Here is a 12,557-nt window from a genome sequence, read left to right as displayed (position 1 = left end):
GGCACACGCTATCACACCTGGCTAATTTTCTTTTCTTTTTTTTAATTGTAGAGACAAGGTGTCGCCAAGTTGCCTGGGGTGGTCTCGAACTCACGGGCTCAGGCAATCCTCTCACCTCAGTCTCCCAAAGTGCTGGAATTACAGGCTGAGCCAATGAGCCTGGTAGAGGTTTTCATTTGAATCACAAGGAATATAAAATAAGATGGCATAATCAGGTTAATTCAATCTCATTATCAAGGACTAGTCTTATAATAAATGTAAAATGATCTAAATATCTATAAATGCTATAGCTGAAAATGACCAATGACAGGGTTTAACCAAAATAAATGTAAGCTTTTTGTCATGGGATTTGGATTTTTTAAATTGACTATAAAATTTTTCTTGACTTTAAGTTGAACACAAAGCAGTGGTCTGGACAGAACTATTTGGGTTCACCCGGCTTCACTACAGATGATCCTCTATTGTACAAGTTACTCAAAGCCGACTTTGTGGCCAGAAACAAAAAAATTGTTTGAGTTTCTCTTGGTGTTTGCTTCATTGTTTTAGATGAAGCCATTTTTAAAAAAATGAATTCATTTGCTTGTATCATTTATTTGAATCTTGAGCATATACAGTAAGTGATAATTACTTACCCCCTGCCCCAGGGGGGTAAGTAATAACTGAGAGATAAATGGAAGGAGGAATGAAAGGAAAGTTGTGTCTGCTCCTTGGTATATTTATCCATCCTTGGCTTGTTTTTTTTGTTGTTGTTATTTTGGTTTGTTTGACCCCTGAACTGGCCTGTGGCTCTTTTGGAAAAAGCTATGATCAGCAGTAAATAATCTTTTTATTAAAGCAAAATATCTTTACTAGAGCTAATGCTTTAATCTCATTAAAGTGAAATCCATTTCTATATTGTGCATCAAGGAGCAGAAATGTGGGGGAAATGAAGGCAGTCAGTCCAGTCATCACGGTAACTAGAACCACATAAGCAGCTGTGCCTGGAACATACACGGATATCTTCAAGGTTGAGGCTACAACAACGAGGAGACTGTAAGGTGGAAAAATTACCAAGAAGAAACTAGCTGGTGTTTTTTTTTATTTTAAATTTTTTTATCTTAATTATATGAGGTACAATTCAGGGTTAGGTATACAAATGTTCATTATGCAGGTAACCTTGTAGATGAAGTGTGCTCCCAGCTGATGTTCTTGATCCCTTCTCTATCAATTGAAGTCACTTATTGGAATTCTTCTTTTTAAAAATGATCTACTTTCCAAAAACAGACCATTCTATTTCACCAAGAAATACTGAAAGTCAAGATTAGATTCACAGGCTGGCTCACTAGTGTTACTCTCTTTTTTTATTTTAGAGACAGGGTTTTGCTATCACCAAGGCTGGAATACGGTGGTGCAATCATAGCTCACTGTAACCTCAAATTCCTGGGCTCAAGCAATCTCTGGCCTCAGCCTCCCCAGTAGCTGGAACTATAAGTGCATGCCACCATGCCCAGCTCCTTGCTGTTTCTTTAACCCACAACATCATGACCACAGTATTCACCACATAGTCTGGGTGCTAAGTCTTAAAAATTCTATAATTGGGCATAAAATAAAGGAAGAAAAAAGTTCCTTTTTCTCTTCTTCTAGACCCAAATATAAGCCACAGACAAATTTTTAATACAATTTTAAAGATGTGGAGTACGATTCAGGATTAGGTATACAAATAGTCATTGTACAGGTAGAGTTTGGGCCTCACGTCGGTCCCCACTTCACCTGGTTTGAGATCAGGTACCCTTATTGATGAAGTGTGCCCCTCCCCCCCAGAAGTTTCCCACTACTGCCAATCCCTTTCTTGCAGTATTATGATAATTATTCAGGATCCACTTATAAGTGAGCACATGTGTTACTCAGTTCTTTGTTTCTGTGACAGATCACTGAGTAATATAGACTCTAAAGTCACAAGTTGCTGTGAAGTTCATAATTTTGTCCTTCTTTATGAGTGCATAATATTCCATCATGTATAAACTTTTTAATTGAACCAAGTTTTCTTCAGGCACATTCTTCCCCTGTCATCAGAACCTGCCTCCCCAAGAATAAAATGAGTTCATACTATATCATGTCCATACTTTCCCATCCCAGTTCTGCCTCTCTGGATAGTAACATGCTGTAAAATTATTTCTCAAAAATGAGATTTTTGTCACTCATTCTACCTGATAATATTGAGACATGAGAAAGAAATTAACCAAACTGAGAAAATCTACACTAATGTGCTGCATTAGAAGTATTTGACTTTTCAAAAAGGTTCTCTCTTTTTTTTGGAGTCAGAGTCCCACTCTGTCACCCAGGCTGGAGTGCAGTGGCACGCTCATGGCCACCACAGCCTTGGCCTGCTGGACTCAGGCAATCCTTCTGCCTTAGCCTTCCAAGTAGCTGGAACTACAGGAACGTGCTATCATGCCTGGCTAACAAGTTGGCCAGGCTTGTCCTGAACCCCCGGGCTCAGAAAATCATCTCACCTCGGCCTCCCAAAGTGCTGGGATTACAGGCTTGAGCCACCACACCCAGCCTCAAAAAGATTCTTATCAACCAAACTCAATCTCTAGTTGAAAGAATTTGAGACAACAGAAGACAGAAATGAAAAAAGTACAGATAATGTGGGGGAAAATATTTTTGAGCAACAGAAGCATGGCCAGCCGCTCATGCTGACAGTGAGTGAAAAAGGAAGAAAAGGAGCACAGGATGGCTCAGGCCACAGAACAGGCAGAAAAGGTTGTTTCCACAGGAGACACTGCCTTGACTTCAACAGGGGTCTGCTCACATTCCATCTCTTTCATAGAGCATTTTTTACCTACTCTCAATCCCATTTTTCTAGATTCCCTCCAGATCTTTATATATATATAAATATATATATATAATTAAGATACATATCTTAATTATAATGACATTAGTTCTTTTTTTAAAATATGGCATGTTGACTCCTTCTGTAGGAAGCCCTTAAAACAATGCACCATTTATTTGGACTCAGTCATATTTTACTTCACATTGAGCCATTTATTAGGGTACCTCTTACTCCTAATTAAACTATCTCTCAAAGAATAACTTTTTAAAAAGTAATCTCCGCCAAAGTACCCAATATAGTGATAAGCATACAGCAAGAATTCAACTAGTTGCTAGCCTTAAAGTCAGGAGATTATATGAAAAACATATAGGGTCTATAGTTAAGTAAGAAAATTAGTTACAGATTAAAAACAACAACAACATTTAAAGCTCATCACCTGGCAATAGTGCCTAAATTTGAGGACCAATATCACCAACCTTCATTAAATCAGAGAACAGTGACATGCAGAATGAAATATTTTGGAAGATTTAAGTATGAACAGGTCATTTTACAAAGAGTTTAGAATAATTTTCAGAAATTAAATAGTGGCACCCCTGGAGAAAGTGTGATATAAGTATATTTAAGGTGATAGTTATTGAGTGAATTGGAAATAGCAAGGGCACTTTTAGTCCATGGGCATTAACCAGAGACAGAGGGGTACCCACTAAGTGTCTACTATAACTCAGCCACCACCTTAGGTGTTTTTCAGACACTATACTTAATTTCACAATAACACATCATGTTTATAGGTGAAGAAACTGAAGCTCAGGGAAACTAAGTAACTTTTCCAAGGTAATATAGGTAGGAGTAAATGAACAGAAATAAGACTAAGGTCCAGATCTGCCCATCTCCAGTGCTCTTGCTCTCTCCACTAGGTAACCTGAATTCCTTCTAGAACATTTTTCATCCTTGCCCCTCAAACAAAACCAAAACAAATGAATTTGTCTTAGTGAAGAAGGAAGAAATGACAAGGAAGAGGTGATAATATCTAGCTCTCCAGTCGGTACTGGGTCAGGTAACCTTCCTACGTGAGGCCATTTGGGGATGATTCAGGAGAGAGTTAACGTTAGTTGAGTAGGAATTACACACCACATCACACCAATCACTTCTTACACATATGATTGCATCCTAATGACCCTAAAAGATGATCACTTACATATAAGGAAATGAGGCTCACAGAAGTCTAGATCATACGCTAATAAGAGTTGAAGTGAGCTGGGCTCGGTGGCCCAGCCTGTAATCCTGCGGCTTTGGGAGGTTGAGGTGAGTGGATTGCCTGAGCCTGCGGGTTCGAAACCCGCCTGGGCAACTTGGTGAGACCTCATCTCTAAAATAAATCAAAAATTAGCCGGGCGTGGTAGCACACGCCTGTAGTTCCAGTTACTTGGAAGGCTGAGGCGGAAGGATCGCCGGAGCCCAGCAGGTCGAGGCTGCGGTGGCGGGGAGTGGCCACTGCACTCCAGTCTGGGTGACAGAGTGAGACTCCAACTCAAAAAAATAAATAATAAGAGTAGACGTGAAGCTGAGATTTGAACTTGGTCAGTCAGGTCTCAATGCCTGTGTTCTTTCCACTATTCTCTTTTGCAAATATTTCTTTTCTCTTCTGCTCATAAATGCCAAAAACTAAAGTTTGGGAAACACTGTTCCATTCAAGACATCTAGCCAGTAATTATACAGCAGTTGAGCTGAAAAAAGCCTGCTTCCCACAGGAAATAAAACTGTCACCTCAATCAAGGGATCTAATAAACAATAAAATAGAGGCTTGCAACACATATTTTTAAATACTGTTACCCTCTGACTCTGTTTATGAATAAGTTAACATTTTTATAGGCCATGTCAGTGAGGCTCATTAACAGGTAATCTACGCAATGGGGCTGGAGCCACTGCTGACAGTAAAGTTACCCCACTAGGCAATGGTTGGGCAATGACCCAAGCCAGTCCCAGAGGCAGCACCACAATGGATTCTAGAAAACTGTCACAAATGGAACTACTCCTTGAGATAGGATCCATTTTACTGAATTGACTCAGACTTAGATGAGAATGTCAATGAAGAGCTCTCCACGTAAGGGTAATTCACAATGCAGATAACTTACACATAGATAGTTAAATTAACACATTCACCATTTTGTCTCAAATTTAAGCAGAAAGCCAAAGCTTATCTCTTCAATGTAAAAGTAGATCCTATCAGAACCTGTAATGAAATGAACCGGTAGCAGCTTCTAAGTGCTTGATTCCACCCACATCTGGCTCTATTTGAGAACTAAATTCAGCAGAAGTCTCCAGGGTCAAGCAATGACCCTGAATAAAAATAGTCTTGGAAATCTGTCATGGAGTAGGAAAGGAAACAAGGCAGCAGGGTGATTCACTCCAAATGGCAGTTCCAAAACCCAAATTCCCATTTTTGTCCCAATATGAAGCCAATGTGCAAAACAGGCAGAGAGCAAACTGTCCTTTTCCAAAGGCCTCCAAAAGAGGTTGCCAAAGAATTTCACATGGAAGCCAAAAAGATTTAGTGTGCCACTCACCTCCCCTATAAATCTAATGAGAGCTATTTCTAACTAGAGCTCTGAACCAATTGCAGGTTTACGTTGACTCAAAGACCACCCAGGTTATCTATGGTTTTTTCTCTGGCAAACAAGAGGAATCCTTTGTCCCACCAAATTTTCCAAATGACCAAATAGCCAAAGAGAGGTGATGTGGTGTGTGCCTGCTCACTGCCTTTCCACTTATCTACAACTCACTTCCCCCAACACAAGGTGAAGTTCTATTAAAGTACAATATTTTGAGAATAAGCCTTTTAAAAGAAATTAAGAATTCCACTGGTTGAAGAACAATCAGCCAACATTTGACTGCTTAGTTAACTCATTTTAAGATGTACTAAACATAGAGATGCCAGATTCTGTAGCATGATAGAAAACACAAAGGGATCAGAAGTAGGTCTGCTCCACAGTGACTCATTTGCAACTTCCCCTTCCAAAGTCCTATATCTATTTTTTTTTTTTTTTTTTTGAGTTGGAGTCTCACTCGGTCACCCAGACTGGAGTGCAGTGGCCGCTCCCGGCCACCGCAGCCTCAACCTACTGGGCTCCGGTAATCCTTCCGCCTCAGCCTTCCAAGTAGCCGGAATTACAGGCATGTGCTACCACGCCTGGCTGATTTTTTTATTTATTGTAGAGATGAGGTCTCGCTGCCCAGGCGGGTCTCGAACTCGTGGGATCAGGTAATCCACTCACCTCAGCCTCCCAAAGGCGTGGGATTACAGGCTGAGCCACCGAACCCGGCTCCAAAGTCCTATATCTAATTCTGCATTCATAACTTATATTTTTTCGAAAGATGGTCACGCCTAACCATAATGAGATTCAAAGCACTAGAAAACCTCAATCTACCTTTGGACAAGCTGTCTTTGAGGATTTCACAGGTTAGTGAGGAAGTAGGCAGGCAGATAACAATAAAATATGCCAAATTCTCTAACAGTTATGTACAAGTGTCCATGTATCCTGGGAGCACAGGAGAGTGTATAATTAACCCTGTTTTGGAAGATTGGGAAAGATTTCTCAGAACTGGTCTCAAAGGATGAGTAAGAGTGTGACAGGCAGGGAATGAGGGCACAGATGAGGGAAGGAGGAGGGCATTCTAGGGAGTAAGAACAGCCTGGGTCAGTGGTTCTCTCTCTTCTCTTCTCTCTCTGTCTCTCTCTCTCTCTCTGTCTCTCTCTCTCTCTTTCTCTCTCTCTCTTCTCTTCTCTCTCTGTCTCTCTCTCTCTCTCTTCTCTTCTCTCTCTGTCTCTCTCTCTCTCTCTCTCTCACACACACACACACACACACACACACACACACACATACACACACACACACACACACCAGAGACATGTAACAATGTCTGAAGACACTTTTGGTTGTCATAAATGAAAGGGAAGTGGTGCTATTGGCATCTAGTGGTAGAGATCAGAGATGCTGCTAAACATCCTATAACACACATGACAGCCCCCACAACAAAGGCTTACCCAGACCAAAATGTCAACAGTACCGAGGTTGAGAGATCCTGGTCTAAGCAAAGGTATAAAAGACATGCTATATTAGTTTTAAAGTGAAGAGTTGCATAAAACTTTGGCATACATAGAGTTCAAATTATTGCTTTTATGGAAGAAAAAAACAGTAAGACAAAAGGGGAAGAAAAATTACATTTCCTTTCTCTCGGCCTGAGCGCCATCTTCTTAGAAACCTTCGAGCCAAGTGGAGTAAGAAGTGAAGAGCAAAAGAAAGATGAGGCAGAGGTCCAAGTAAAACTCTAGTTTGTGCACCTGTGAAGGCCACAGAAGCAGAAATATGGAATGCCAGATGCTTGGGATGCTGGTACAAGTTGTCTCTCCAGGAATCTAGAACTCCATGCCATCTGATCGTCAAGACCACCTCTGAGAGACCCACCTTGCTCATCATACCCAAACAGTCCCTCTTGGTCCTTTGCCCTGGACATTCTGGACTAGTTCTGGATTGAGTTGTGGCCGAGTGTAACAAGCATACAATAAATCATCTCCTCTGCTGTCTTAGCTGAAGAATCAAAAAAAGGAAAAAGAAAAATTAAATTTCCAAGAAGTCAAGACATAAGGCTGAGCAGATGCTTTATTCTCAAAACAGGAACTGATAAAAAATAAAGTTAAGAAACTAGACCTCTGGAGGCCTAACGCATATCTCATCATCCTACGAAATGAAAAGCTTATCTCTCAAGGACACTGTCCTCAGTTGGAGTCCACTATCAAGCAGCAGCCTACCTTCCTCCCTTCATGCACATGGCTGAGCAAGAAGCAGGAGCATAGACAGGACCAGATACTCCATGCCACTGGCTCTGGCAGAACTCTCCATCAGAGAGACAGTGCAAAGCTGGTGTTAATTCTGGAATACCTCAAGTACAAGAACAGCCTAAGCAAGGAGAAAAGGAACCAAATGGCTCTCGGTCCAAAAAGGAAGTGGCTACGGAGAAAGCAGACCATGGAAGAGATGTGGTAGCTCTGGTTCCAAGTGCACATCAGGATTGCTGGCAGGAACCATCCTTGACCGTGAAGGCAGGTGGTACCTGTACAGGACTCGTCATACTCCCTGGCACAGACCCTTGGAAAATGGAATGAGGGACTTAGCACAAGCACCTCCACTTCTGACAAAAGGAAAAAAGAAGTAAATAGAGGTCGGGGACAGTGACTCACACCTATAGTCCCAGCACTTTGGGAGGCCAAGGTGAGAGGACTGCCTGAGACCATAGGTTCAAGACCAGTCTGAGAAACTTGGCAAGACCTCATCTCTACAATAAATTAAAAAAATTAGCTGGGCATGGAGGCACATGCCTGTAGTTCCAGCTACTTGGAAGGCTGAGACAGAGGATCACCTGAGCCCAGCAGGTCGAGGCTGTGGTGGCTGTGAGCATGCCACTACACTCCAGCCTGAGCAACAGAGTGAGACTCCAATTCAAAAAATAAAAATAAAAAAATAAAAGAAGTAAATAGAGCAAATCTCCCTCCAGCAAGAGGTTTCTGGGAGGAAAAGAAGGCAGTCCTCAAGATACAAGCAGATTTTGTTATAAGGGCAAGAAATACAAACTAAAGCTCCTTCCCAGATGTACTAACTCACACTAATCTATACCACCCCTTCACTCTTGCCCCATCCAAACCCACATCCACAGACATTTATACTTACATCAATTTTTTAAAGGAAGAATACTATCTACAACATTATGTCAATTGTGGCATACGTCTAAAAAACAAGCTTTAGCTCCAACAGACAAAATGAAAGCCAGAATAATAGCAGAAAAAGAAGATAACTCTAAATGAACAATGCCACAAATGCTTTTTTAAAAGTAACCAAAACATTCCTTTCTCTCTTCTCCATAAAAAATATTATCATGAAGGAATATACCATGTTCCCAGCATTATGCTAGGTGCTACTGTGGAGAAAATCAAAACCAAGTTTCAATAACACAGACCCCTGAAGCAACTGCAGGTTTAAGTGCTTGGCTGTATGTTATAGACCATAAAGAAAGGAAACAGATCTTGCAGAAGAGCCAGGTGGGAAGCAGAGGACAGGACACTCCAGACTGGGGAGTGAGAACAGGAACCACAGCTTGGGCAGGGCAAGAATGATGAGGTAGATACATGCACACGTGGGAATTTCACTCACAACCACCAAACATGTTCAATTTCACCTACGTAAAACCACAAATATACACCCAATGTGGCCCAAACACGGATATTCCAGGAGACAAAACACTTCAACGTCACATCATAGCACCTGGATCTGCAGTGGTGGGCTTCTGGTCACCTTCTGCAAAGTGAAAGGAATATCTAAGGGACATAGTAGCAGGATCCCAGGTGCTCCTATAGCTAAATGCTAAAAGTCTGGGAGGACATCAGGATGATATGAAATTAAACTACCATAGAGAAATCTGCTTTCTGTCTGGGTCAGGGTTTACAGCTTCAGAGGAGGGTAAGGGTGCCACCCTTTGCTGGGACTGCATTCATAGCTACAGTGAACCAACTACTCTAACTTGTAAGTCATGAACAATCATTGACCTGTACAATGAGAATAGCAGCCAATTCTCGGGATCATTAAGTACATATCGATGAAATACATGGAAATACACACAAATACATGCAAATACATATAAACTGAACATTCCAGATCTTGACTGATGTGGTGATTAGGTGTAAAATTAGACCTAAAAACCGGGGCATTAGCCAAGAGCCATGCTAATGAGAGCTGGTGATTCCTCCCACAACCTCCATTACCACTTCAGACAACTCAGCTTATTCACTATCTCCCAAACAGAGTCAGCTTTTATGCCACCAACCCCTGCTCACACCACTTAATCCACCTGGAATGCTCTCCACCTACATGTCCACCTTGACAAATCCTATCTATACTTTAGAATTCAGTTCAACTCCTCCTCTCCTCCTATATAAGGTATTTCAGCCTAAGGCATCTCTCTCCCTTCTGAACTTCCAGAACAATCTGTACTATTACTTGGCAAATAATCACCTAAGGGCTATAAGGCTGATTTCCTCTGTTGTTTCCTTGAACTATTCTTTAAATCAATTTTCACCTTTCTCCCTGTCTTTACTGAGATGCCACCTCTTTACAAGGTAAGGGCCAGACCACATCTTATAGTTCTTGGGATTCTCCCACCTTATCTTCTAGAGTAGCCTGCACAAAGCAGAACTAAATTGCAGTGTTCTTCTCTGTGCACACAGGAGTTGCAAGTCTCACTTTAGGAATCTATCTTGAGATTCAAACCTCACACTTAGAGACTTAATGTCTAAGAACTAAAATAAAACCATTCTAAGTGCCCTCCTCCAATTTAATTTTTTTAAAGCCACATGAGTTTTAATTCTATTACAGAGGAGTAGTGCTCCAAACTAACGTAACCCAGTTAGACTCCAAGCCTTCAATTTCAAATTCTGAAAATTTTGCAAAAGCTCTGCCTAATGTCATGTATTTGCTGGAGGTGACAAATGGAGGTTAAAATGAATTACTCATATTCAACTATTACTATAGTGTCTTGTACGCAATATGTACTTAATAAATGTACTTAATGTCTTAGAAATTGAAATGAGCATAAGCTGAGAATGACTAAATTATAAAGATATTTCTCAAAGCACACGACTTCTCTCCTAGGGGAAGGGAGTGGAATCTCTTAAATAACTCAAAACAACCTTAATCTATGAAATTACTATATAACTTTCCCTCTTTATCTGCTTTCTGTTCACTTGAGAAAAATTTAAACAGTTTTAGTAATATGTATTTGCCAGGCACTACTCTTTGAAGTTACATATATTAACTCACTTAACACTCAGGACAACCCCAATTCCACAGATAATAAGACTGAGTCACAGAGAAGTTTAGTAACTTGCCCAAGGACCATAGCAAGAAAGTGGTAAAACTAGAATTTGAATTTCAACAATCTGACTCTTAACCATTATGGTAGCGGTGGGTATTGGTTACAGCTGATGTAGAGGTATGTCATTTTTATTAATATTTGAGATCATTTCTATCAAAGTTGAGCATTCAAACCTCAATCAAAAATGTAACATCTTACCATTATGCTGTGTATGTAATAAATCTGATGATACCGCTTCACATTGGAACACTTCATTCAGAAATAAACTCTGCAACTTTGAGATGCCTAAACTTGGAAATTTTAGAATCATAGAATATGACCACTGAACGCTCCTTTTTATTTTATAAACTAGAACACTCAGGCATTCTGACCAGCTCAAGGTCAGTTTGTGGTAGGCAGGTGCAGAGCTCAGGTCTGTGCTCCTGCCCCCAGGCTCTGGGGCGTAATGAAGATCATCCAAGAGCAGATAAAGACTCTATGTGGTTTGCAATTTCAAAGAATAAACTAGTTTTTACAATTTTAAATTAGGATTGCCAGGAGTAATTAATACAGAGAAGTAGAATTAGTTAAGCACTGAAACCTACGTTATGATTTATACTTTATAAGCTTAAGAAGTGGATGGTTAGTCTTACGAGAAGTGTGGCCAAAGCTTCCAGGGAAACAGACACACAAACCCAAAACTCAGCTATTTTGAAACTCGACTTACTGTAATGTTTAAGTCAACTACTTTAAAATTATGTTTACATATGACTCTATCAAGAGTGAGGAAAAAAATCACATGCAGGGGACTTTCTAAAACAAATTCATCTTGGAAACCCATTTTGGGGGTGTTGAGTTGTGACTACATTCTCAGGGATGTCAGTAACACAAGGGCTCCATCCACAACTCCATGAAAAAACCAAAACCATGAACGCCTTGTCAAATTCAGACAGTTTATCTTGGCACTGGCAAGTAGAGTAGTCTCTTCCATGTCTGGAAACGTGTCTAATTACGTTTAGAGAGTAACTAAAAAATAGCCAGTGTCCCGGAACAGACAGCTCAGGGATCACTCCATAGCATCCTGAATGACATGATGGAACTATGCCAGGAAGAAAAAAAAAAAAAGACGAAGAAGAAAGAAATAAAGAAAAGAAGCGAGTGTGAAACGAGATGAATCGCCGGCCTCTCTCCAAATCAACCCTCCAGTCTCCCGAGGGCCCTCAGGACCACCACGGCTCTTTCTCTGAAGCTTTTATTTTCCTTTACTTTTGTTTCCATTAGGTCACCTGGCCCGCCCACATCACTTACCTGGCGCAGGGCAGGCCGGTGGCCGCCCAAAGCGCTCCCTGCAGCTCGGCACACCCCTTCCACCCACAACCCGGACAGCACCCAGGGACGCCCCCGCTCAGGAAAGCGCGGCTCTGGAGCCCGGCACGCCCCTCGCACTCCCAAGCGGCCGCACCCCAGCGGCGCCCTCTCCCGGGAAAGCGCAACCGTCCGGCTCGGCGACCCCCGACGCCGCCACCCCGCCGCGCTCCATCTCTGGAGCTCGGCGCGCCCCTGACACCCCGAAGCCGGACGCGCCGCAGGGGCTCCCCCTCCCGGGAGAGCGCAGCTTCGCGCCCCGGCCGCCGCCGCTCCGCCCTCACCTGAGCTTGAGGTTGGCCATGAACTCCGGCATGGAGACGGTGTCCATCAACACGAAGTCCGCCTTGCCGAACTCCAGGCTCTCCTGCTCCGCCATGGCGCCGGCGCGCGGGCTCAGGTGGACGCGCTCGGGCCGCGGGGACCGGGCCGGGGGCCCGCGACGAGCTCGGGCGGGGCCGGGGCGGGGCCGCGCCGG

At 42.3% G+C, this 12,557-nt stretch overlaps 1 protein-coding gene across 1 annotated transcript in view; it reads right to left on the bottom strand.

Annotated features, from left to right (window-relative positions):
- The window catches only part of LOC103274756 (unconventional myosin-Id), a 117,855-nt gene extending 105,305 nt beyond the window's left edge, over positions 1 to 12,550 (bottom strand). Inside the window, exon 1 of the mRNA XM_008072180.2 lies at positions 12,364 to 12,550. Within this exon, the coding sequence (XP_008070371.2) occupies positions 12,364 to 12,458 (95 nt within the window). The 5' untranslated portion in view covers positions 12,459 to 12,550. The remainder of the gene's footprint in view (positions 1 to 12,363) is intronic.
- Positions 12,551 to 12,557: the final 7 nt, after the last annotated feature.

This window comes from Carlito syrichta, unplaced genomic scaffold, assembly GCF_000164805.1.
Source record: "Carlito syrichta isolate Samal-C Ts95f unplaced genomic scaffold, Tarsius_syrichta-2.0.1 Scaffold115115, whole genome shotgun sequence".
In the NCBI taxonomy this organism is placed as follows: domain Eukaryota; kingdom Metazoa; phylum Chordata; class Mammalia; order Primates; family Tarsiidae; genus Carlito; species Carlito syrichta.
This window is presented reverse-complemented; position numbering and strand designations above follow the sequence as displayed.